General features: G+C 38.5%; 2 protein-coding genes across 5 annotated transcripts in view; one reads left to right on the top strand and one right to left on the bottom strand.

Moving 5' to 3' along the window:
* The window catches only part of RALGAPA1 (Ral GTPase activating protein, alpha subunit 1 (catalytic)), a 135315-nt gene extending 109566 nt beyond the window's left edge, over positions 1-25749 (top strand). For 2 of the 4 annotated variants that reach the window (XM_010583658.1, XM_010583657.1), the window contains 2 exons: positions 15737-15861; positions 24353-24601. In XM_010583658.1, the coding sequence (XP_010581960.1) occupies positions 15737-15861; positions 24353-24507 (280 nt within the window). In that variant the 3' untranslated portion in view covers positions 24508-24601. Of the gene's footprint in view, positions 1-15736; positions 15862-16512; positions 16544-22404; positions 22408-24352 lie in introns of all 4 variants that reach the window. The other 2 variants (XM_010583661.1, XM_010583660.1) reach the window with 2 other exon arrangements.
* Positions 25750-27091: 1342 nt separating this feature from the next.
* Positions 27092-27598, bottom strand: part of INSM2 (insulinoma-associated 2) — a gene marked incomplete at its 5' end in the record, with an annotated part of 1585 nt that continues 1078 nt past the window's right edge. Inside the window, one exon of the mRNA XM_010583988.1 lies at positions 27092-27231. Within this exon, the coding sequence (XP_010582290.1) occupies positions 27092-27231 (140 nt within the window). The remainder of the gene's footprint in view (positions 27232-27598) is intronic.

The following is a 27598-nucleotide window of genomic DNA, read 5'->3' as shown; positions in this document are numbered from 1 at the left end:
TGTTTAGCAACGGAAATTGTTTTCCAAGTTCAAGCAAGAATCATAAGATAGAGAATATGATGTTCAGTCTTTCCTGTACTTTGACTTGCTCACTTTTGCTGTTCTCCCAAATCCTAGTTCTGCTGACAACTCACTTGATCTTTTAATAATTCAAAGTGTGATTAATGAAATGCCTGCATATAATGGTATAACATGAAACACTGAAGACCTCCAAGGCATTTTTAAGTATCTGATTGTTTTAATGGACTGTTCAGGTATTTCAGTTTCAAGGAATTGTGTAACAGTTTCTCTGTGCATTACAAGACTTAAATATAAGAGGAAAGTGTATATCTCTGTATAGAGTCACGCACGTGTGTCTGTGTGTCTACTTGTAGGTATGCAATGACAGTAATAGCTATTTTTATTATCTTTATAGAACTTTTCCCCTGAACTAATACATCCAATTAATGTTTTTTCCTCTGATGTCACAAGTATATTTGAACAATAAGAGACTGTTGTAAGGAAAATTCCAGGGGAAATACCAGGAAGATTTGGTTTCTTGTAAACCAGGGATGGCTAAAGTACTCAGAATGGCAAACCACTAATGCAAAAAAAAAAAAGAAAAATGCACAGTACTTAAACAACTGTTGCATTTAAGAATGTTCATACTCAAGATTAGTATTTTAATATGTTATATTGAAAATTGGTAGAGTTTGAAATATCTCACGTAAAGGAATTGTATACATGATGGCAATGTGGTGTAATAGAATCATCTAAAGTAACTTTTCTATGGATAACATCCCACTGAAGTTTGCCCAATTAAAAAAAGGCCAAATGAAAAAACAGCTAAGATTCCAAAGCATAAATTGTGCTATTTATGTTCGTTAAGTATGGTTTGAAGTCCTGTCTTAGGGACATCTTACCTAACTATATATCTCATGCTGCTCAGTAAATGAGGAGAGTATTGATTGGCATATGCTGTTTAAATCGATCACCTTGACAGCCAGAATTACAGTAATCTGTCAGTATTAATGACTGTCTTTCAAGCCTTGATACCTCTCCTTCGCTTGTCTGGTCTTGCCTCACTCCTGTTTGAAGTGCATTTTCTTGCAACCTCTGGTTTTGTCAGGGTAGGTATTTTTGTAAGGTTTTTTTGTCCCCTGAGTCCAATTTATTGGCTTGATCATGCAATTAGAGTTAAAATGCAACACCAGGGAGCAAAAGTAGGCAGTGTTCTGAGTAACAATTGGACCTCAGGGGTAGTGCAAGCCTGTTCTCAGCCATCGTTTATTAGTTACCTGTTGAAAGAATAGGATTGTTTTGCAATGAATAATTCCAAAGCATTGCTTTAAATGCCTTTGATTTTAGCCACTAGAGACAACTGATTGAACCAACATTTGTGATAGGTTTTTAAACTCTTGCCTTAGTGTTTGTCATATAGACACTTCAGATAACTGCTGGAGAAATACTTGCAGATGTGTGTACCAAGCTGCTGTTTTTACTGCATTTTCATGTAGACATGCACATCATTTCAATTGATTTTTATGCATTTTTAATATGAGGAATAAATCAAGTGTGAGGCTTGAAAGCTACGTTGTAATGTAGTATATTTTCATGTATATAGTCTGTGAGGTTTTTTGCAAAACACACATACATACTTTTCTTTAGCAGCACTTCTGGATTTGTACGTGTTCAGGTAAACATATTTTCTTCAGTAATTGCCCTGCTTCTAATTCCACAGAACCTGCCTTCTCTACCCCAGGTAGCTCTTCTGTCTCTAGCTCTTCTTATGGGCTGTCTGCAGATATGAACTAGGATGCTGGGAGCACCTGTTAAAGAGGTCTAGTGTAAGCACATGGGTTTAAGGGTAATAATGTTATCATCACAAGATATCTATAACTTGTCTTTTAATTAGTAGCACAGCTTTATTTATTAGTTACTCTTCCCTACTGAAATGCATAAGACTCTTGAAAGTGGTAAAAAAGCAAAATATCAAATCAGACAAAACTGACTGACTCTAGTAATACCATTTTCTAGTAATAATTGCACTTATAAAGAGCTGAGTGCTCTGTTAATGTTGTAGACAATTATGGGGGAGACTCAAATCTGCTGTTAAAAAAAATATATTCTAGGTTCTTCTACATTCTTTCATAAATCGAATTTACCCATCTGAAGAGGGGGGTATTGGTTCTACTGATTTCTGTATAAAATATGGGCAGGCTTATGCTGGTGGCATTCTGTTTTAGAATAAAAGGATGTCACTGGGCTACCCTGAAAAGCAGTGCAGTACTTTATCAGTCTCCTAGAACTTCTGAATTTGGATCTGTCAGTACAGATCACTTGAGGGAGGGGAGTTCTTTGTTACTGCATCTTTTTAAGGTAGGAAATTTTTGTATGTTGTAAGCTGGAATTTAGTAGAGCAATCGCTCTTTCATTATAAAATGTGTTTTAGTTGTGTATAGATCCCTCTTTTAAACAACTATTTGCAGGGAGAAGGCTGGGAGTCCTTAAACTGCAATGGAAAAGATAAACTAGTTCAATCTTACACAGAGTTGATTGCTTTGTACATAACACAAAATGACAGGTTTTTTGTTAATACCTACTTAACCTTATTAATTAATTAAACATTTTGGATAACAAAAGCCCTTTGTTAAAATGTTAAGACTCTTGCCCCCTTAAGGTGTTAAAATTCATACAGATTTCTTTGATAGCTCTCAGAAGTATGTAAATAAAAGCAGGGGAGATTAAACAATTTTTCCTGACATTTCTAAGATTTAAAGAAAGAAATGTTTTTGAACTACTTAAGCCCTATTTTTATGTCACAAAAGACAGCACTGTTTATTGATTTGATCCTTTTCTAGTCATAAATTCACCTCTAATAACAGATAAGTGACTTGCAAGCAACTTGAAAGATTTGTATGTTAAGACACTAAAAGCTGTGTATATATAAAGAATAAGTATATACCATTGTGTATGGTTGATTCTGATACTTAAATTGGTGGGAAATGTGGGAGATTATTTGTAACAAGCAAAAGTGACAAACAGTAATGTCTGTGAGATAGAATGATGTTTTCGGGTGAGTTGAATAAGATATTGGCAAACTGTTTCTGCATCATTCTGCATATGGTAATCAAGACAGTTGGGACATGCTTTCCAGTGCCAACAGAGGGATTAGAAGATGATAGGTACCAAAAAAAAAAAATTAATAGAAACTAGCACAGTGGTTGTCTTTGTTCTCCTACAGGTCTGTATTTCAGTTACTGAAAAAAGAGGTTATATGTAATACCTGTCAGTATGTGGAAACATCTAGCTGGAGATGGAATATACTTCATGTAACAATATTTACAAATCAAACAGGTCAAAATTATAACAAAAAAGGAGGTATGTGTGTATATAACTTATTCCGTATGTGCCACATACTTAATAGAAAAATGGAATAAACTAACATAAAGCAAGGATTAAAAGTTAGTATTACAGTAATTGGAATTACCATATGGTAGTCCGAAGGACATGAGTCCTAATCATAGCCTGACCAATCAAATTAATCTCAATATACTTTCTAGACATTAAGAAAATAGTTTAATTGCTGATTAACTGCACCTGAATAGATCTGTTGATCACAAATATATCTATCTCCTGAATGCTTCTCCTCCCAAACATAGAAGAATGCAAGCTATTAGAAAATCTTTTAATTTCTGCTTGCCAAACCCTAGTTACCATCCATCTGTTCTTGCCAATTGTGGAAAAAGGTCAGTTTTCAGCAAAGCCATGCATTTCACAGAAGGTATGTGAAGTGAAATTTCACAGGGGACATGATGGATCCTGATTCTTAGTGATAAACCTTTGGGGCCAGCAGGGTTGGCATATGGTTCAGCATGATATGAAGGCTTGGGTTCCCTGGCTTCACTTCTTTGGCGTGGAACTGATAAAACCTGGCTCTTAAGTATTGTTTCGCTGGACACCAATCATGGGCAGCAGGAACTGCCCGTTTAACTCTCTGTGGGAAGGAAGCCCAGGCTGTGTTCACAATAGTACCATTGTAGTGCTGCAAACTGCTCTCAACAGCTTGACAGCACTAGGGAGGAGGGCGAAGGGGCTGCTTTGCTAATTGCCCTTCAAAATAAAGAAAGAGGGAAGTAATTGAAAATTAATACTTGTTTTCTTCATTTAAATAGCAGAAGCTTGTCTTCGAGTTTTAAAAACCATTTTTAAAATCGACTTTACTGCCCTCTGAAGAGACTTCTAAGTAGATTACCTCATACTGGTACTGCAGCAACCCAGGGTAAAGAAGAAACATTCTCTTCAACTATGAAAGAAAAAAAGAAAGGTAGTCGTAGAGTTTATTAAAGTACAGATTGGAATTAATGATGAAATTTCTCATGTGAGAAGTTTTCTTTGTTACTGTGTAGTGTGGAAGTGCAAATTAATACATGTCTTTATGTGCAGTCTTTTTGCTGGACAATATTTAATGTTAATATAAGTTCATATTTGTGTAATTTTACAGTTTGTAGCGATGTCTTCATGAAAGGCATTTTCCTTACTGTTTCTCTCGTCAATAAATATGTCCATATATGCAGAGAGAAAGTATTTAAGATAGAAATTTAAACATTTGAATGTGCGAAGAGTGGGCTTGAGCATTCATGCTGATACCAGAGCGCAAAGAGCCAGTTTTGCTTCTGTATTTTTACACTCATCAGCCTTAATTACTTGAGTTAAAACTGCTGTAATGCTGAGTGTCAGGGTGGGGATAAATCCCTCTCCCGAAACCAGGAGTTAGTGTGTGGGGCTGCAGTTCCCCCTGGCCCGTACTGTCCCACATTGTTTGTGGGCTGAAGCGAAGACTGCAACACCTTTAACATCTCTGGTTGGCACATTTGGTGCGGCACCCTTAATAAACTTCAGGCCCTGGGCCCGTTGGGCCCGTTGGCCCCTGCCGCCTCCTGCAGCCCCGCCGCTGCCAGGTGAGCGGCTGCCCGCGAGCTGTTCTCTCTGCCGGCGGGAGCATCGCTCCAGAGAGGGCCCGAAGCAGCGGCGGCTGTAACGGGCTTCAGAACAATTAGCACAGCGTACCGTGTAGGGTCATCGATTCCCGTCTTGGATATGTTAGTAAGACAAATCCTCCCTGGAGGGTGGAGTAGGAATTCTGCCCGCGTAAGGGCTTCGGCACCGCTTCCCTCACTGTTCCATTTTCACCTCTGTAGCCTGTTGCTAAAACATGGAGGAGTGGGGTATTTGTAAACACTGTCACTGGTCTTCTAACCACACAGCCAGTGAAGTTAAGGAGCGGTCTGTTACAGTGTTGAGGTATTCGTCCTTCCAACACTGCTAGCCATTTGATCTTACTGTCTTTTTAATTTCATGCTAAAATGCGGTTCAGGGTTTGTAAAACCGACGATACACAATACATGGTACCGAAACGGAGACTTTCTACTATATGTTTGTGTTAATATGCTCCTGCTATATTTCAAACAGATAATTCATTGAATGCCCATTCTTCCTCTTACTGCAGAGTAGATTATATTTAAGTCAAGATTAATGGGTAGATTCTGATGTTAAAACCCAGTCTCTGAGCCTGTCGTTCCCTAGAGGCATATAGTGCATTAGTTTAAGCCAATATGCTGCTTATCATAGATACTATGACACTGTCTTAAATGACAGTTTACTGTACTTTGTTACTGCTTACTCTGGTAATAAAATCACTATATTGTGTTCTTGATAATTACAATATTAAATAGAAGCTTAATTGGATTACTGCACATTTAGATACAGATAGTTCTTAAGTAATTGTCCACTGTAAAATTTCTGATACTCATTTTTTCTCTCCTGAGGTGTGTCTGTCAGTGTCTAAGCCTAATGCTTAGTTCAGTCACCTTAGCTGAAAAAGTGCTGAAAAGAGCTCTGCAGTGGGATGTTTTGGTGCAAAGGAGTATCTTTTATCATATAGTTTTTCACTTGAACCTTGCTGGTTTTAAAATCCTTCCATAAGATGCTTTCATTTGCCAAAGTCCTTTAAAATAAAATAACTTCTGGGTTCTACAGAGTTGAAGAATTCAAAAAGTATTGTTAATTCAGATTTTTTTCCCTTAACTTCAAAATTGCTAGAAGTCTGAGCATCAGTTTTTTCATTTTTGCTGCCTAAGCAGATGATCAGAATTAGAATTCATTCAATTCAGTAAGTATATGTTTGTATATGGTTACACAACTTCTTTCTATAGCTGGCTTTTATATAGTTTAATTCTGGAGAACATTTATACTAAAATTAAAATCTATGTTAAGTCCATTACACTTGCACTTTGATTCTACATAGCTTTAGAAGTGCCTTTTGTAAAGGAGCTTGGTGCAGAGTGGTTACATTTTTCATTTCATAATTGAGTGTTTTAAGTGGTTAAGCATAGTCCAAATTTTATCCAATTCCAGCTTGTGTTAATGGTGCTACACTCACACTGCCTTAGCACCTGTTATGGATTTTGAGTCATCTGGCAGCCCGTGGGACTTAGATAAAGAAGTACCAGGTGTCCTGCCTGTCTCTTAATTGAGACGCAATGTAAACAATATAGACTTGGCAATATGGTTATAGGAATGGATTAAAGCCCAGCTTTGTCTGCACTGATGAATCACAGCTTTTTCTTCCTAGATGATGTTATAAACCACTGAAGAATTTAGTTAGCTGTAAGATCTGATGGAACAACATAAAAATAAACAATATATCAAGGATTTTCCTAGAAGGACAGTGTTGCAGAATGTTAAATGTATTGGGTTTTCCAATGAAAATGTAAGCATCGGTTACAATTTCTTGCAGTAATTTAGCAATTTTGAAAGTGCTCACGCTGCAAAAAATGAAGATTCTTATATAAATTCAGATAAAGGCAATGCCTTTCAATATATACTGTGGTGGTAAAGTAGGCAGAAAGCAATAGCATTGACTTGGAAACGCTCGGTGGCTGTGACTTTATCTAGCCTGTGCTAACCTTGCAGGACTTTTAACCATTTAACCATAGGGTAGATATACTGAAAGTAATCTCCTTTAGCTGTATGATTAGTACTCTTAAAGAAATAGGCCTCTAAATGGCAAAAGTATGTGTTGTTATAATTTGCCCGATAACTTTTAATTTATCACAGATTTATTCAACTTTTCAGTAGTGTAAAAAATGAAAAGTAATTTTCTTTATATTCATTTAAAGATTGATGCAACTATATGCTTTGGAAACAAATTGCAAGATCTGGAATGATGGGGTTATAATTTGTATGGATTTATCTATTATATATTCCCTTATTCATGGAGAAATATACCTCAGAAATTGCCTCAGAAATACCTTCTGCAGTTACAACTTGTGTTGAAAAAGATTTTTATTAAAGATGCTAGATATTACATTTTATGTTTGCTTAAATTCCACAGGCTTAGCCTGTTACTTATTTTTCATATTTATTTTCATTTTTTAATGATATATCTACATTAATTAGTAGACTGTCACATACACATTACTTTCTAAAATCAGTGATTTGGGATAATTAACACTGCATCCATTCTGCAGTTTTAAAATGTTTTCACAAAATGCAACGTAAAAGTTTACTTCTAAAGTAAAACTTTGATTCCTCTGAGTTTTATCTTCCGTTTTTATGAGTAAGAAAATATATTGTTACAGTTTACTGCAAAAGTGCTGTCACTAGTATTGAAAATATGGTTTCAGTAGAGAAAAAAATCACCTTAGAAGACTATAAAATTTTTAATTCTTTCACCTGTTTAGTAGTGTCAAGCATAGTAATTTTTTTTCCTTCTCTTTCACCTAAATAACTTGCATCAGATATGAGGAGAATGAACTGAATTCTGCTTTATGAATCATCAGTGTTGTGGCTAAGTTCCAATTGCATATGCAGAAGCTGCTTTCATTTACAGAATAGCTGTGTAAACAGATGCACAGAACAAAATATTTATATGCCGTTTTCAATATTGGCAGTATTTAAGAAACAGAAAAGAACCCAGGCTGACTTTGAGATATCAAGTTGAATTAAGTAAACAGAAGTTGCAGCTGGAAAAAAAAGATCTCTTTATTTGTATACTGGGCAAACTCGATGTGGAAGGCACTGAAATGCAATAAATAGGGAGCACCGTGATGCCACTTCTGCAGAGTCACTTTTCAGAATATAAGAGAACTTTAACTGTTCCTCTCAGTGTGGCCAGTTGATACTGATCACCCACCTACATACAAAGCGCAGCTAGTTGCAGGGCTTCCAACACTGGATCAATAGCAGCCCGACTTACGTCCTTAATTCTAAGAGCCAACAAAGAGTACAAATTGCTGTGACTCAGTATGAGTTCAGCTGCTGTGACAACCACTGCACAATCTCTTCTTTCAGAGTGAGATTTCCCAGAAAAAACTTCCATTTCTGTGACATGTGGGTTTTGTCCTGTCTTCCTTTAGAAGGAAGTCAAATTCTGCTATGGCTAACTTTTCCTTTCAGCTTCCATAAAACTTTGGTCCTAGCCTGTATTTGTTATGTTTTTACAGGAGGCAGTCCTCTTTTCACATTTTGATGTCAGGAATTGTAATTTACTAGGAAAAATCTGCCCAATAAAATTGATGCTTTCATCATACCTCAAACTGTAGCAGTTAATTCTGTGGGGTTTGCACACCTTTTCAGGCCAGAGAGCAGGAAACTTAAAATGTCCTACCAACATATGCCATTCACTGTGCCTCATGTTTCTTTGTTTCCTTTGGTCTTTAATATCCTGGGAGTATTTTTGTATGTTGACAATACTACAAATTTGGGTTTTTTCTAGAAAAGAAGAGGTGTGCTTCTAAATTTGCTTGGGGGGGGGCAAATGTAGTAAACAAGAGGGTGCCATTTTACGTAGCTTTTCTTAAAATATTGTTAATCTCGTTTATATAAATAGTGTATACATGCAATTAAAAAACCTCTTGCAGGGTCCATTGATCTTACAAGCAAGTATCTCTGGGTGGAGGATTTTCATTTTCCAGTTAAGGATGGAGCAGTGCTTTGGTTTCTGCTTGTCTAAATTATTTTCCAAATGCCTGGCTGACAAAGTCATACACCCCACAATCATATCAATATATATTGACTTCTTAGATGATTTTGCTAACAGTTGGAACTGCCAGGGATGCAGCTGTACATGTATTTCTGACAGTAGTTTACACTTTAACCTGAAAAAGTCCATCTTGCTATTTAGAAATGCGTTCTCTGGCTTTTTTCTAAGAGGTATTTCTAGGCAATCATCAAAACCTCCTCTTTTTCCTAGCACTGGAATCAAAGAATCTCAGGTACTACATACCGTCAGTATTGTGATCACATATTCCAATATACAGTTATATTGTGATATACTACCAGCGTGCATCTATATATAAATACATAAGCATCAGGAGGGAAGACTTATGAATAAAACTTTCATGGAATTGTCTTACTTCAATTTTTGTTCAGTTTTTCTGAATGAGAGGCACAGTGATGGAAAAAAATTGACTGAAAAGCCCACGTTTTTACTCCCTTTCACAAAGGGAGTCCTTTTGTTATAATTCTGACATTTTTTCTTTTCCTAAAAAAGAAAAAAAAAAGTTGTATTATCAGTCTACTGGACTTGACCAGCCCATTGGTAGGGGTGTAGGAATGCCTAAAGCATTGTTGAGTTTGCAACTTGGAACTTTATAGTTCTAGGGTATTTCCTGAACTGTAGTGATCTTGATGCATTTTAAATCGTCCAGACATCATCTTGAAGTCATCTACTAAAATGGAAGCTGAGGCATAACATTTTATTGTGGTATCTGAAGTGATAAATACTTTCTCTTGACTTTTGGAAAAATATGGTTTCTGCCATTGATGACTTTAGGTACTTCACAAATGCATTCCTTTTAAATTTTGTTGAACAAATGAAATGTTGATCTAACATTACAATTATTTCCATCACCGTTTTAGTGTATTAATGAACTGTTCGTCTCTTCAGCCCTTTTTAAAGTTTCTGCCACTGAGTAGGTTCCCCTGCATAATCCTTCCCTCCAGAAGCTGCTGAGGAAATCTGTCTTATAAAGCATTTTCTATATTTTTTTTTCCAAAAGTCTCGAGAGCATTTAGGCATATAACTACTCTGTTGATCTGACCCAAGTTCCTCCCGACTGGCCTTATAGGTGCCTGAGTCCAAAATACAGGTGCTAAGAATCTCCACGCAGCAAATGCCTAGCCTTGGATACCTCTGAAGTTCGCCGGTATCTAAAGCTTTCAGTGCCACCCTTCCCTGGAGATCTGCCCGCATCAGCACACACTAGAGCTGCCTGAGTCCTTGCCGTAACCTGAACAGCCAAATGCCCGGGTCATGCCTCTTTATCCAATGAGTAGGTAGGTATTTCTTTGCTCATCTGACCTGCAAGGCAGCCATGCTAAGAGTTTTGAAGGTCTACTCACTGGATTAGAGCCCATACAAACACAACAGGAGATAACTCCCTAGTTATATCAATCAGCCAGGAAATGAGAGAGCAGTTTCCAATTTTGAGGCCCCATCTCCTGCCTCTTACAAGACTGTTCTAACCATTGGGACTTCTGTTCATTGCTGAAATTGCTCTTTGTTTCATAAAATAAGATCTCCTCTGAATCACAGGGAAAGTACGTGCTCATCGGTGTAGCCTAATGGTTGTGGTACTTTCCTGGGAGGGGAGAGTCCCTGGATCCCAGTCCCTGCTCAGGAAGCGTTTGTTATCAAATGGTCTTTGGAGCAGGCACAAGGATTTCTTCTCCGGCCCTTTTGTGAATCTAGCACTTAGATGCTCTAGTAATAGTTAGATTACAGAATTGTGAAGTGCCATATCCTTAATTAAAGTCTTGGAAATTTTACTCAATGTTGAAACTGCTTTTTCTTCATTTTTTTTCTCTGCCTCAAATTAATGACATTTTAGGATTAGTATTCCCTGGATGATTGTAACATAGTAATCATGTATCCACTATCCTTGAACTGCAAAATACTAGATAGATTTACTGTAAAGCGTTTTATTTAGATGCGAGCAGGAGAGCTGTTTTGCTTGTATTACTGTGGCACATATATATCCTTAGCATAGACCACAGTCTCATTATACTGAGATGGAGTACAGCACAAGACACATGTTGTTTGTCCCCCAGAAGTAAAAAAGCCAAATATAAAACTGAAGACAACAAATTAAGGCAGATAAAAAATTCAGGGAAATGTGAAATAGTAGACAGCACAAATAGTTATGTGACCTACACAGCAACGGACTTAAGTCTTCCAAGGTGTTTTTCTTGGTTCTTTTTCAATAAACATCATAGCAAAGGGGAGAGTTTGAAGGGGGATTGTTTTGTGGACACTTACGGAGACGTGGTGCTAGGCATGAGAAGCCACATGGGAAAAATGTGCTAAAGTACCTGTCCAAAAATGTCAAGGTAAGTGAGAGTGACTGTCTGCATTAACTGACTGGAGGCAAGAGTAATTTTGATAAAATTGATCAAATCAGTATGGACTATAAAGTTAAAATAAGTAGCCTGCATTTGCGCTAGGGAGTGGCAGACTGATGGTGATATCTGCACAGAATGCCCCATCTAAGCACTACGTTCAGAAAGTGGGCTCTGCAATGCTCCAAGTAGATACAAGGAGGAGTAAAAATTCATTTGTTAGGGCCAGAGAAAAGGACATGGCAGTAACTGAGATGTGAAGTAAGAGCCTACATAATTCATTCATGTAAACGGCTAGAAAAAGTTTTAGCTTAGATTATGCAAAAAGAATCTGCAAGATGTAGATGTGTTCTGCCATAGGAATCTAAAAGGAACTTGAGTTAAAAAAGAAAGTGATAGAATCAAGAGTGATGGAGAGCTATTAGGTGAAGACATGAGATGTTGTTTTTCAGCCAGATTAAGCAAAAGTAGGTGATCTGACAGCCAGGATTTTGGTGCTTGTTCCCAAATGCAAATCAACAGGTCTAAAAAAACCTGCGTGTTTACAGTAATAATGGAAAGTACAGTATTTTCAGTATTAATAGAAATAATTGCAGATTTAGAGAATAAGTAAAATGGATTGTAATACAAATGACATTTTAGCTGGAGTGACCACAACGTGAGTGACCACAACGTGAGTGACCTATAAATGTACGATTCCTGATTTTTTTCTTGTACTGATTGTATTTTTCAGAACCATATCTTCTGAAAAAGTATAATTAAGTCATTAGATTTTTTTTGTTATGCTTTTTGCAGATTATATATCTGCAAGTTTTTAGCTGACAGATTTGAGTGCCTGTATAATTAATGTATATCTTACCTTTTTAACCGTTCTCTTTTGTTCTAGTTAGCACCTTCTTCAGAAGCAGAAAGCTCACAACGCTGTTGTTTTAAGTGTTTAGTCACTCTCTGTGCCAGTCTTTCTCTGTTGGTTTCTCCGTGCATCCTTCCCATTCCATCTTAATTGCTGATGCCAGTGGCAACATCCACTCACAGTAAGAATACCGCTTGCATTGCCCTGTTATTACTTGCCATTGAGTTTGTATGTGCCACTCAATTTGTAGGTGCTAATAACTCTTCCCTAGAGAGCCACGTTTTAAAGAAATAAATGTCTAGCCTATTAGGAGTAATGTAGAAATTAACTACCATGGGTTTATGGTCACTCTTGCAGATAGTTGCATTCAGATACAGCATAGAACTAGATTATCTCAGCCACAAAAGCATACAAATTTTGAGTTTTAAAATACTAGAATGTTCTCAAAGTGTAAGTGAACAGAAGATAAAAGTACCCCAATCTCAGCTACTCAGGCTCTGATACAGAAAAGGAGTTCTTCAGAGGAGAGAGTGTCATTTCCCAGTGCAGAATACGGCAAGTTTTGGACTTGGCGCTCGCAGCAGATTTTTGTTTTGTTTTTAAGCGGGGTTCTGTTTTTAACAAGCTGCAGATGGTTTTGTGGATTGTTAGGACGAGTGGCAACCTGGCTAGCTGAATTACTTTTCTCTGGGTGTACTAAGTGTGCATTTGAATTAGACTTCTAGAACTGATACAGGCATGTCCTCTCCACTGTGTAATGAAAACATCATTATTCTCCTCAGTCAGCATCTGTGTCAAGACTACTTTATTTGGTTAGGAGACAGGTACCTAGATTGGAGAATGGGAATGTCCTTGTCACATTCAAAGCAGTAACTTTCCTTCATTTTTGCCTTATTTGTGTATAAGCTTTGGATAGAATAGGATAAACTAAAAGGTTTCCTTTAGAGACCTCTGAAAGTAGAGCATTTTAAAAGCAGGTAGGTGTCTCCACCCTACTTTTCATGAAACATTTTACCCATTCAAGGAGACTTTTAAAAACAGCTTGTTTTGATAGCAGCCTGTTCTCCTGTGGGCCTTCAGCCTTTGCTTCCTGGCAGCACCTTTGGTGCGAAAAGAGAGTGATCAATTGGGAGACTATCAGTGCCAGCATGCATAGAGTGATAAGTTAACACACCACTGGGAATTTCTAGGGCCCACCAAGATACTTCACTTCTAATGTGCTAACAAGCTCATTTTTCTACCTCTTGCCTCTTCAGTTATTTTTTTTTCTCAGAAGAGCTTAGAAGTTGAGTGCATCAGGCATAATGAAAAGCTCTGTAGGAGGGAGAAGCAATAACCCCATTTTTCCCTTTTCAGCCAAATAGAAAATTAGTTTCTGGTAATACACAAAGGCCAGTATTTTTTGTGCAAGGGGCACTGCTGTGAATCAAAGGACTCTATTAACTGCAGAAAATTCAGCAGCTGTGAATCTCCCCCAATGAAAAAAGTGCTTTTCAACAAGTTGTGAGATACGTAGTATTATTTAGACTTCAACCATCAGTTTCATCCTCTACCACTTATACATAGCCTCTTAAAAACTCTGCTATACTACCCTCCTCTGTTAAGGCTCAATACTGTGTTTATCCCGCAACCTAAGAACCATTACAATGAGAGATTTTTATATTTTCTCTTGTCCTAGTGCTTCTATCATAGCTTCTCCAGACTGAGACTTCTGCTGAGGTTCAGCTGTCTCAGGATCCAGAAACAATCTGGAACACAGATTTTGGAGGGAAAATTGTTTCCCAGTTGCGCTATGTAACCAAGTTGCGATCTAACGAAATATGATGAAGATAATTTTATTCACTAGAAGTTCTTTTCAGATAATATATTCTCTATACATTTTTTCATATTCAGATATACTGCAAAATCTACTGTAAATATTTTATGGAAAGCAACTGGAAAAGGGCTTTGTAGGAAAAGTTCTGTAATTCTTGAAGTATAGTTTTATAAGCTAAGGTGAAGGGTATTTTTTCCAGCTTTAACTTGGGGCTGAGAATTTTATTGCTTATCATAACTGAAAATAATATTGTTATTTATTTTAAATGTTAGCACTTGCTATTAAAAACACTTATCACTTGTAATGCAGTTTTTATGTTTGGAATGCTAAAAGATGCAGTCAAGATGAATATTATCCCCATTTCACAGGTGGAGAAATTGAGTCAGAAAGGTAGTTTCCTCAATGTCCCTGTTCCCCCCCAAAAGAGCAGCAAACCTGAAATCAGAACCAAGAACCTTCAAGAAACTGATTCGGAGTGCATTCCTCCACAGCATGCTGATTTGTTTGGGTTTGGTTTGGTTTAGGTTTTTTGGTTTTTGTTTTTGTTTTGTTTTTTTTTTTGAAAACAGAACCATGTAAGGAGAAAATGATCTCACTATCTACAAGTAAAATATGAAAAAAAGAGTGTGCACAAGCGTAAATGCCGGGGAGAATTTCTGATCACTTTACGGTTCTATAAAATAACTGGAGAAGGTCTCCCTCATTCAACATATTGAGTCCAGCTGGAGGACTTTGAAAGTTGTCAGAGAAAAGGTTAACTGATTTCTCAGTTCAGGAACTATACGACATGAAGTCAGCATGGTAGTTTTTCTTGATAATTGTATGTTGCTGCCTGCTGCTCTACATTTTGACAGCCTTTTCCATAGTTGCTTTCATGAACAGCAGAAATAGTCTCTCTTTTTCTCGCTCTCTCTGTGCTAACAGCACAATCAGGCCTGCTGGAACAAGAAGCCTGGAGAGGGTTCTTCAAAAGCAACAACACTTCAAGATACCAGTTTCTTGTCAATAATATCAGAGAGGGAGAACACAGGGAAAAGGAAGAAGTACAGTATTTTGCTGTCAGTGCCCTGCCGACACCCTGTTAGCCAGCATTTAAGGGTCCTGCGGATTCTTTACAAATATTCTTGCTTGTTTTAACAGCATAATTGACGAGGTGTTTTTCCCAATACTGAAATTTCACTATGTATTTATCTTAACTCTGTGTGTGTGTGTGTGTGTGTGTTTGTGTGTGTGTGTGTTTAGAGATTATGGAAGCAGTTTGTTATGTAAAAGTGCAAAATCATTTATTTTGTTAATGCTAAGGTTATTTTTCATGCTATACCTCTTAAAAATTGTAACATTTTTATATTTAGTTGTGACCATAGTACAGGCAAATCAGTTACTTAAAAGAGAGTATTTATGTTGCTGTTGTTTGAAAAAAAATTTTCAGAAAGTTTTGCATCAGACATGAAAAAAAAGATAGTTGAACCATAAGGTTTACATGAATCATGTTTAATCTTATGGTTAATATTACTTCAGTGTATCAGATAATATAGTTATGTAAAGAATTAAAAATAAGTGTGTGTACAGTCACTGAAATACATTATATGTATTTGCCAAAAACAAGAGTTCTGAATTACTAGGCACTGATATTTAGCAGTTACAGTACATAATATAAGTTCATCCTTAATTCTTGGCTAAACCAGTTATGAGGAGAGAGCACGATACCTGCAAACAATTGTTCAACATCACCTAGAGCCTACAACATTTGAGGATTTTGCTGCTCAGGTTTTCTGTCCAGCACCTTACCACCATTTGCCCTCAGAGACAGGTAAGAAGTACAGTAAAGAACTGGTTTTATACAATCTTACTTGAAATGCAGTATCCTTACTTATAAAGACTAAAAAATCAGACCTTTGCACATCATTAAGAGTTACCATTAATTGGAGAGACTATATGTACATATTGGAGAACCCGGGCAAAGTTGCCTTTAAATCTTTATTCTGTTGCCTGACATCATGAGCCAATGCCTGGCATTAAGATTTGGGAAGCTGCTTTTAATATAGCAACCAGACACTGTATTTTTACAGTAAATTTTATCACGTTCCCCTGTATAAAGTTTCCATGGAAGCCCTGGTACTCCTTATCTAGGCTAGTTCAGGTAGATACATTCTTTAATCTTAGTACACCTTCCTCATAAGAAAGTTTTTTAAGGCTCATTACATCTTTAGAATGTAAAGTTTTAAATTGGAAATATAAGAGCCTTGCAGTCAGCAGTTTTGTTTCCAGGTTATTAGCTGCAAAGTTGGTTTTAAGGTAATTTTTGCTTTCCAGTAAAATACCTGTTTTATAAGAGGATACTGCATTTTCAGTTACTAATGAGAAAATCGGTAAAAGAAAATGAGTAACTCAAGGCCTTCCTGTTCTGAAATTTCTTGAACTCCTTATGATTATTTCATTATTTTATTTCCCCTCTTTTTAGATCATTAAATATCAGTTCTGTTTATCTGAAGGTAAGACAAAGTGTCCAAAAAACCCCTTTGTTCCTCTTACTTTTACTAGAGCACTAAGCTTGTAACCAAATTGTATGCGAACTTTCCTTGTTGCCCTTGTTCACACTAAAAAGAATTTCACACTGATTGAGAAATGACCACTACATCTTCTTAAAGTTTTAGTCTTTTACTAACCTCAGGTCTGCATGAAGCACTAACACTGGTTCTGGGATTAAGGTAACTAATGATAGAGACAGTTGTTGAATGAGTAACACTTTATTGTGTTGACCTTTGTTTCTCAGCATGAACAAGTAGTACTGGATGGCAGTGGTGTGTTTTGTACCCTGTACTGTCTTTCATTGATGTTGTAAGACATTCTGCAGTGATAACATAGGAGAGAAGGAGAAGAAGAATGTGTAACACTTGAAATTCCTTGTTCAGAAACCTTTATTTAATGACTAAAAAATCCAAAAGCTTCTGTGGAAAAGCTGTAAATCAAAATAAAATAAATTTTATAAGAATAATTTGGCAAGTTGTTATCTCAAAATTTATTTCTAAATTGCAAAAATATGCAGAAATAAACTCTAAAATTATAGAAGAGTTGTGATAGGGCTACAGAAAGAATGACAGAGAGGTTAAAACATAGGGACTCCTTCGCTTGAAAGTATAAACCATAAGTAGAAGTGAGGTGCAGTTTCAAGGTATAATACGTGGTATAGTTATGCTAGTGCAAATAGTCAAGACCAAAGGGAAACAAAATTAAAAGTAACTTAAAACTAATTAAATCAGTATTAAAAAAATAGTAACATAATTTAATTTTTGAAAACATTTGAATAGGAAAAATCTGTAACTAGAAACATTAAAAACAATAACCAGGGATACCAGTCCTTGCCACATTTCCTACCTAATGCACTCAGCAAGTATTCAACACCAGACACTTTTATATGGCTAGTGTATATTCTATATTCTAGTGCACTTGTATCAGTTCTGCCTATTCACTTTTGGAAATCTCATTCCAGGCTAAATTGTTCTGCCCTCGTCCTCTAGTTCATTCTTTTGGGGTGAAACAAAGCTGCTTCTCTGTACTAGTTTGGTGCTCTACAGTGGCAATTCCTGTATTCCTTTTAAAATTGTCCTAGTCATACTTGGTATTCTCTGACATGATCTGGAAAAAGATTATGATTTTTAGAAACTTGATTTTAGACTTAGCCTTTCTATCAAATGTAATGATTTTCTGCAGGAACCTCATTAATAGGAGGTGATGTATTTCACATCTGCATGTATGCGTGTGTGTGTTTACGTACTACGAAACATGATGTCCTGTCCTGAGGGCCACATTCTTCTGGACCTTGCGCTGTGCAGTGGAACTGACCAACACATCGGTGTCAGGAGCAGTCAGGAGCTTCCTAGGATGGACATGCATCAGAGTCAAACGACCTATCCCCAGACCTGCCTGATTCTGAGCTTTCATTTCAGCCCAGGGAAGCTGGGGATGCTCTGGCAGTCCTGCTTGCCTGGGGGCTGCTGGGGCTCTGGCACTCAGCTCCAGGACAGAGTGCCTGGAGTACTACCACAGCATCTACCTCCAAGCTGACTCTGGAGGGCACAAATTCTAAAGCCTGAGGCAGGTATAAATTAACACTGCAGTCATCTGCCGGAAAGCTTACGCCAGGGCTTGGGGTTAGCCTGGAAACCACTGGTTTCCAGTTCTAGCAAAGGCAGACCTGTGAGCGAGGTGGCTACGGATGACCCAGAGCTTTGACAGACTGTGATCCCAAGGAAGAGTCCATCAGAGGTGCTGTTAAAAAAAATAGATACCCCTAAGTTTCCAGGGTCCCTACAACAGGCAGATTTCTTGAAAAAACAGATACAGAGCTCTGAATTGTGCCAGGATTGCACACAGGAGTGGCACTAGAGTCCTGCCTGGGAATCCACACACATTCATCGCCCCTAAGATGACTCAGACAAAACCTTGCAGGCTCCCTGCCAAACGTGCCCATGTCATCTGAAAATTTCTGACCAGCTTCTAAAAATACACGACAATTATTTTTTTAAATACAAAATATTTCATTTATGTCTGTTTTCTGTAATGAAAAATAATTGACCAGAAGAGACTAGAAAAAAAATCCACATTTTAGATATTATAGACTTGATTCTTTAATTGGATCATGATTAATTTTTCTAAAATATTATATACGATTTCTTCTTCTAAGAAAGATCTGTAGAAACTGTGAAGCTGCTACAGCCCATCACCAGGAGTTGTAATTTTGTTGTTGTTATTGTGATCCCATTGGCTGGTTTCAGCATGCCTTTTTTTTTTTTCATTTGAGCTATGATAATCAGAGCAAATAGAGAACATGCCATTTGGTAACAAACTCTATTTCCTCAGATTGACATATTTTATCAAAGGCTCAGCCCTCAGCAAAAGCCATTTCCTTCCTTACAGTGGTTGCTCTTCAGTACAGTGTGATTGTGGCTGCTGCTGATTTATCTAGATACTTAGTTTACCCTGTCAAAATACCTGACAAGTCCACGTTCCCGTGTTTAGGAACCTGACTAGCGTAGTGGGTGTGTACATTTTAAAAAATTGAGATTTACCTGCACTTAATCACAGAATATAATTCAGTTGCCTCTGTGTTTTTTACTTTGTGCTGACTCTGTTGAATAGAGTAACTGCAGATACTCTGTTAAATAGAGTAACTCCTCCTATACAGCTATTGAGTAAACCAGATTTCTGTGACATCAGAATAGATTGAGGGAACTGTCAATGGTAAGCTTAATGATATTGAAGGGCTTATTGACCCCATGATGCTAAGATTCTGAGCTTTAAAATGTACTGATGTCTTGGGTTTCGTTTCTCTCTATCTTCTTTTTTTCCCTCTCTTCCTACTAAAAATAGTACCTCAGTACAGGAAGCCTTATAAAGAAGGGGCCGCTCTACATTAGTCGTAGTATTTTCCTTGTGATAAAAGCATCAGACTTTTTGATCCCAACGATCATTCCTGTATTTTTCAAGCCTGTGTTCAGAACAATTCTGCCGCCCCACTCCCAAAGTAAGTGGGGATGCCATCGGACAGGCAGGGAAGCAGGGGAACGTAGAGGTCACGATACTTCAGCCTTGCACAAGAAAAACTCAAATTCAGCAGCCTGCATCTTAATCTCTTCTGCTGCTTGCTTGCTGTGTAACTCTGAACTGAGAGTCTTTTGGGCCCTGTATTACCCCTTCACAGATGAGAATGATGGTGCTTTTCTCACTGTAGAAGGGTCTAAGTGATTGGAAGTGAAGCTGAAATACAGAAATGAGGACTGTATGTCTGGCAGGGCTGGGAGGAGTTTCTCATTATCCCTTTTCCAGGCCAAACTTAGGAAGATTTTTTTTTTCATTCCAAATCAGAGAAGAACCTCAAAACTTACTGAAATTTTCCAAAAATTTCATATTGGAAACCTTATGTGTTTCTGAACTATTCTCCTTAAGTCAACCACTTGGGTGATAATAAGCTGAGGATCCTCAGCACTTTGAGGCAGTAAATTCAGTGTGGACTGCTAGAAACCCAAATGGATCAACTTTCTACATTTAATGAAATGGGTCCACTGAAAAAAAGAGTATGATTGTCCAACTAAAAAGCATCCCAGGCATACACACAAGGGGACAAAATTAAATTTTAATCCTGACAATTCCTAGTTTTTGAATGTTTGACTTTATGAACTCATTGTCTTGTGACAACATTTTCCTTGTGTAATTCCTTCCATTTTTGTTTTAAGGCATAGGGCAAAAGAGAAATTCTCTAACCCTGATTAACAGCCACGTGATTCATGGGCAAAACTGCAACCACCACCTCCTGCAGACTGAGATAGGGCAATAATAGGTAGTAAGGTAGTAAGCTGTCTTACCTCTGCCTGAATCTCCACTGGTGGAAAAGATTGGGAATTTTGCCACTGGATTTCACAGGTAATAGTTGACAGAGAGGAACAGGTTTGCCCAACACTAATTTCCAGCCAGATTCTGAAGAGCATTCTTCACTGGACATGGGCTCTGCTGCTCTTTTGCCATAAGCTTAATCTTTTTTGCTGTGTTCTTTCTCATGTCTGGCTCTTAGTTCTTTCTGTCCTACCCAGTTGCAGTCTTCCAGATCTTTAGACCATCTCTTCCTCGCTTTCTCATCTTGCTTTGCAGCTGCTTTTGCAGTCTTCTCTCTGCATCCGCTTCCTGCTTCCTTTCCTTCTTTCCCAAAATTAGTGAGAGGCTTAATTGACTTGACTCTAGCAAGGTTCTGCTGAGCATGACGGGCAACTTGGCTGGATTTGGACTGGAATTTGTAAGAGTGGCAAAGGGCACAAGCTGTACAAAAATGATTGCCCTCTTCCCTGGAGGTTGAAGGGGAGGGGGCGGGACGGACACGTACAACTGACGTATCTTAAAAAACGATCAAAATGTACCAACATGCACAAATTATCAGAGATGGCACTCAGGAAAATGTTGATCCACAAGGTGTGATAAAGCCAGAAGCACTGAGAATAGTCTTACCATGCAGCACTCTGTCTTAACATCAGCACCCTGTCAGGCTTCTGCTCGGTGAATTTTTCGCCTCTTTGAAAGTCAGAACTGATGCGCGAGATGAGTCATGGCAGTGCGTGTGTTAACGATACCTCCGGATTCCTCCACCTCACCTCACTTCTAACTCAGTCAGTGTGTAGTTAGGATTCCATGTGACATTTAAATAGTTAATTTCTGAGTCAAATAACCAACACACTATTAGTAGAAGATCCTAAAATTTTCCAGTGGAGTGTGAAAATGTCACATTTCAACTTTGTTGATCCACCTCCTTGTTCAGAAGCAATTGAAACAGCTTTACCTTATGGCCCCAAAATATCATAGCTCATCAGGCTATGGTATTTGTCACTTGTCAAGGCCTAAGAGATGAAAAATATGGATTACTTCCTGACATTTTTCAACTTCTTAAAAATCCTAACACATCTATTTTGTTTATTTTATAGGACTTTCTGATTCTAGGTCAATTGTCAATAAAATTGCCTTATTTAACCCTATTTTTATATTTTGGATAACTAAATATTTCATTCCATAGAGAGATAAAGATAGTAACATTTTACACTGAAGATTTTAAAACTGTGAAGGGGAAACAAAACCTGAAGAATTTCTATATACCACATTTAATATCCACATGTGTGTATGTGCGTATGTATGTATATATAGATATATATGCTTATCTAAAATCCAAAGAAATTTAGTTACTACTCAGTCTGTTGATTGCTGTCAGACTTTGAATATATTTTAAGTGCCATTATTCTTCACTCTTCTGGTGTGATATGTTCAGATGTGAAAATCATGTTACATGACTTCTGTTCTTCAATAGCTCTAAGTCAGTTTCTTAAAAAAATGGGATTACATGTGAATCTGTGCTTCTGTCTGCAGGAATCAGAAACAAAATTTTAAGATATGACCGCAATAATACCTTAATTGAAATAATGGGGGGGGGGGGGTTAAGGTTTTCTTGAGACAAGCCGTGATAAAATGTCACACTAAGGTTTGACCCTTTGATGCAGACTAACTAGCTTAAATACTCTGGTTTTTTCTTCTTTACGTGATTTCAGGAGTCTCATGTTGAGACTGGCTATAATTTTAGCACACTTAATACTGTGAAACAGCTGGGGAGCAGAAGCCATATATTGAGTTGCCATTTGTTTTTCTTTCTCAATTGTGTGTATGTGTGTGAGTATTAAACTGTTTTCACAGACTTTAAGCAAGCATTTCAGACAATGTTTAGGATGTATCTCAGTTGCTATGAATAAGGTTGCTGGATCTGGATAATGTCATAGAATTCTTTTCTTTCTCTCTCTCTTCCTTTTTTTCTTGTAATGCTTAGTTGGTAAGTATGACGCCGGATTTCAGAGCTGTTGCTTCATTGCACATAACTAACTCATCACTCTCTTTAACCTGTAGCATGAGCAGCAATTGCATAATGAAATTCGAAATTCCTTTTTCTGTGCTCATCTGTTAATACCCTTCAATCTCTGCGGTTCGTGTCTCATATCTCACACCTGTTATCTTTTATCTTTTCTCCTCCCCCTTCCTCACTTCTTTCCACTCCTCCTTCCTCATCACTTCTTCATTCTCAACAAAGAAAGAAATGCTGTGATATTTCTTCTCCTTCCAAAACCTCCACTAGAAAGCATTGGCCACATCAAGGTAAAGGGCAAAGGCTTGAAACGGAAGGTCTTTCACGCTAGCTGTGAATGGTATGCTGTGCAAAACAACAACGGTTATTTTCTATTCTCTAACTTCCATCATTTGAAATGCTTTAATTCCTTGTAAAATTAGAACAAGATAGAATTTCAGAGAATGAGAGTGCATGTTTCCCTGCGTGCCTTTTTCTGCAAGGCACAGTGAGTCAGGCATTATCATGCTTTTCCAGATTGTTTGGCAATGAAGTACCTAGTTCATGAACAGAATTACTGTCACCAGCTGGGGAACAAATAACAGCCCTTTCTCCTCCCAGTCACTTTGATGGGTCGTGTCAGTTTGAGAAAGATAGAAAGTACCATGCCATCCCTCTGGAGGAGGCAGGTGCTGGACCAGGCAAGGAGGACAGCCAGGGCACTAAATCGCAGAATTTTATGACAATGTGTTTTAAATGTACTCTTAGACTTCTTACCTGATGACCTCATTTGATTTTAGAGGAGCCTTTCAAAATAAATCATGATCAGTTTTGAATGGTTTTTGCACCCCTTAATATATGAAACGTATACTGAGGGAGAGAGATCTTCAGTTCTGATTATTGCACTATTATTTTAAAGAATTAGCAGTAATAGCATGATGTGGAAGAAAGAGCAAGTGATTTCTAGCTTACTGAAGTCAGCAGGGGTTTCCCCATTGACTTCTGCAGGACTAAGCTTCTGTCCATAATTTATACGAGTCAGAAGCGATCAGTGGCGACTGAGGTAGCTGAGTTCAATCAGGCTGTCAGTCTGTGTAAATGGCTAATTAAAATGCAGTTCAGTTTTGTGGATGTGAGTTCATAGTGTTAATTTCCTGTACATGGGAAGGAGAATGTAATTTTGATTTTGTATTTTCTCCTTTTCCTTTTGTGTCTCTATGGAAGAAGATTTGGAGACGGGCTGTTTGTAAGGAAGAGCCTTGTCCTCTTGCAGTGAGGACTGGGGGCCCACGGGAGTGTAGCTCTGGGCACTGGGCTCATGAACCACATACCGTTACCTCAAATTCATCTTGTTCCTTTTACAAAGAAACATTAGCATAGAGTGCATCCAGTTAGTATGATCTGTTCAAGCTTCTGCCTTGTGGGCCCTGTAGGAATTTGCCTTTTGAAGTTGCGATGGGAGAAGACGTTTTGCTCTCCCAGTCGGCCCCCGATTCACTCCACCTCTTCAGCTGCATTCCTAGAGCTCCCTTCATGCGCAATGAGCTGTTAACCTTCATGTTCTCATTAAAGACTGGATTCTTCTGGGTTGTGATTTGAATAACAACTCCCCATCCCTGCGAGGGAACTGGAGGTGTTTGTGCTCCCGGTTAGCGGGAGAACGTCGCCCACTTCAGTGCTGCCTCAGTTGCCGAGAGCGAGGGGGTTCTGCAGTCCCGTAGCTCAGTGGTTTCTGGCATCGCCTTTTCTCTAGAGGTGGATTTGTGGCAGTGGCTAACTCCACGTGCAGTACCATCGCCCACAGCTGGTAAAGGGCTAGGAGATGCTGTGGGAGTGACAGCAGCACTGAAATTCCTCTCTGCCCCTTGTGAATAGATCCCGCGCTGCGAGTGCGGAAGGCGGCACTGACCCGTCTGGTTCTTGCTGTCCTCTGCAGGCTTCTGCCCAGAGACTCAGCCGGGAGAACCTCCAGCAGCAGCAACAGCACAGGTGGATGGAACAGACTTAGCCTCTCCAATGTCTCCTCGGACTAGCAAGAGCCGCATGTCCATGAAACTGCGCCGCTCCTCTGGCTCGGCCAACAAGTCCTAAGTGGCGAGATGCCTGCAGCTTTCTAGTGAACAGCAATCGGCCGCCCTTCCCACAGCAACTCACCGCTTTCTGTTAAAGGATAATGTCTCTAATGTGCGTGCACCCGTCCCCTGCCTACCCCTTTTCTAAAGTATGTTTATTTTAAAACAGTGACACTGGAATTTTACTTTAATATTTTAGCTTTTGGTTTTTTTATCAAAGTCCAGGCTGCCTTTTTTTTTTTTTAGTTTTTTTTTTTCTTTTTTCTTTTTTCTTTTTTTTTTTTGCAGTGCAGTTTGTCCTCTGCACCTTTTACCTTCCTGGATGATTACAGTATCTTAACAGTAGTCATTTTTAACTCTGGTTGATCTTGAGTCATATATGGAATTGGAGACTGCAGTTTGATTACACTATATTTATTGTGCCCCATTGCAATTTTCTCTGTAACAAAGAAAGAAATTATGTACAATTTGAAAATGAATGTACAATTTTAAATTGAAGTTGCATTTGTAAAGTCTTTGTCAGATGTCACAATGTTAATGCACAGGATGTGTACAGATTATTTATGTTAAGAATAAAGTAGTTCAACGGCCTTTCAAGCATTACAGAGTCCAAACGAAATAACTTGCTCGTAGCACCAACTCTTTCTTCACAGAGCAACGTATCATTTCATAACTGTGCAGGTGATGCCATAATCTATGCCAGAAAACAAAATCACTGTGCTGAAATTCTACTTATGCTTGGCTTCCAAATATTTTTATAATGTTTGCTTTTCCAAGTGGTATCAATAGTAAATGCCATTGAGTTTTCATGGTTTTCAGCCTTTATCACTGGGCTGCTGGATCTAGATGTATATTCTTGTTTCTTACATTAAAAAGAGAAAAAAAAAAAAAAAAGCACTTCCCTGAAAGAAATTCATTGCTCTGATGATATGTACTAGGGAAGAAAAGGGAACATGCTCCAGGAGCCTGGCCTGAAATGCTGACGATTCCAACGCTGTGAGTGCAGATTAGTACATGTGTTCCACCCACCCAGAGACATTTTCCTACAGAAGATGAAATGCTCACATTTTGAGTCTGGCAAACAACAAAATGCTGTTAACAAAATGTAGCATGACATCAGTACTAACTGCATGTGTAAATATATCATATGGGCAACAATAAAAAGATAGATTATGTATTGTCATTCATGTAGTATCTACAAATTTGTAATGGTTGAAGAGAAGACATGCTATTTAATAATACAATAAAATTATTCTTACCACCTTTTGTATATTAGTCATTCACCTCAGTGATTAGATTCTTACTCCAATTTATAGAAGAATAGCATATTATGAGTGGAGCAGTTAAGTGCGATACACGGCTTAGTTTTCATTTGTATTAAAAAGTACACACAAGTTCCTAGGAGCTTTTTCCCAACCCATCGCAAGAACGCCGTACAGAAAACTTCTCCCCAGATCTAGTAAATACAACACACGTAGCTCCACAGGTAACACAAAGCGCAGGACGTTCCCTCCTGCAGGCTGGTTGTTTGCGTGCTAATTGTAGGAGCAGTTAATAATCATCAGGTTTCTGTGGTCCAGAGCCCTTCGTCTTTGACTGCACAAGTGACGAAAGGAGAGTGATGATTTTAAAAAAACACAGTGACCTTCTCTGTTGTCACTGTGAGGAGGGAGAACTCATTTAATTGCATAAAAGGGGCATTTTTACCTAAGTCTCTGTTACCAACAAATGATGGAAAAATGCACAACTTAAAATAACATGCTTTATTTCTGGCATATGAGAATAGCGAGCTGTGAGTTTAGCCGTCTGCGTCGGACAGCAAATCTTGGCCGCTTTAGGTTATATTGTATTAATTCACTTGTCCAGGTCCTGGAACTAAAACAAAAAAGTCCGTGAAGCACATTTAAAAAAAAAGCACTTATCGCTTGCTTTCAGCCTTGGGGCGTGATACACATGAATCTTTTGTCGTGTGTAACAAAATCTAAAACTACATAAATAATTGCTTTAGGGGATGCTAATCAAAAGATAGAAATATTTTGCATGCTGATTTGAGACAGTTAGAACGAAGACTAGGGCTGGGATCAACTCGGTTCTTCAGAAGTCACCAGCTGACCCTCTTTGCCCTGCTGAATTCAAGAAAGGCATGAGCTTTGTTCTAAATCCTTTCTTGAATTTCCTTGCCCTTATTTTTGGCCTCATCTGCTATCCCATTTAGACGGAAGCACTCCTGCCTGGGGAGATTAATTAAATAAATAAATAAATACCGGCTGAAATGTCAGTAGCTGGTAAATCTGACGGTATTTCAAAGCATTTGGCCAGACCGCCGTTCAAGCCAGGGAATACACGCTGCGGGTTGCTTTGCTAAAGGTAGGTCTCGTTAGGGAGAAGGAAAGTAGCCTGTCATCTGCGCTTCAGCAACATACCCAAAGACTGTTTCACGTCCTAGTTTCAGCTGGCCACAAGACTCGAAGGAGCTCACATCAACAGCACAGCTCGCGGGGGAGAGGGGTCGGAGGCCACCCAAAAAGGCCGGCTGCGGACAGGGACTCTCTGCCTGCCCGCGACGCGGGGTCTGGCCTGGCGAGACCCAACTGCGCTTCTCGCTATTGTCTGTGCCGCACTAACAAGCCACTAACGGAGCGGAGCGGGTTTTGAAAGGGGCAGCTGCCGGAGACGCGCATTTTGCCTACCGCCCGGTCGCCAGGGTACAGAAACACAGAGTAAGCGGGAGATGCGTATTTAGCTATAGAAGATCAACACCCGGTATTTTAATTAAGCAGACAGCACGATTAATTTTTCCATACGTTTTGCTAGCTATCATATGACTCGACACTGACTTAATATGAACATTTACCTTCTCGACTATCTTAGTACAGAGTACAGCAAACAAAACACCTCACGATAACTTAAGTGTTGAAGCTGGGGGGGCTAAGGCTATCAAAACAAGGTCACTAGATCAGGCTCCCTTTCTCACGAAAAATAATTCCTCTCTTTAAATATCGTATATACAGCTGTACTTCTATCCGAGAGTAGCTACGGAAGATGTACTTTCGGTGGGCCGACCCCCGCCCCCGCCCCGGCACTGCCCGCATCCCGGCAGATGCCGGCGG

The sequence above is a fragment of the Haliaeetus leucocephalus genome, unplaced genomic scaffold (assembly GCF_000737465.1).
Source record: "Haliaeetus leucocephalus isolate CR32 unplaced genomic scaffold, Haliaeetus_leucocephalus-4.0 Scaffold932, whole genome shotgun sequence".
NCBI classification, from domain to species: domain Eukaryota; kingdom Metazoa; phylum Chordata; class Aves; order Accipitriformes; family Accipitridae; genus Haliaeetus; species Haliaeetus leucocephalus.
Note: the sequence above shows the minus strand (reverse complement) of the source record. Positions and strands in the feature narration are given on the sequence as shown.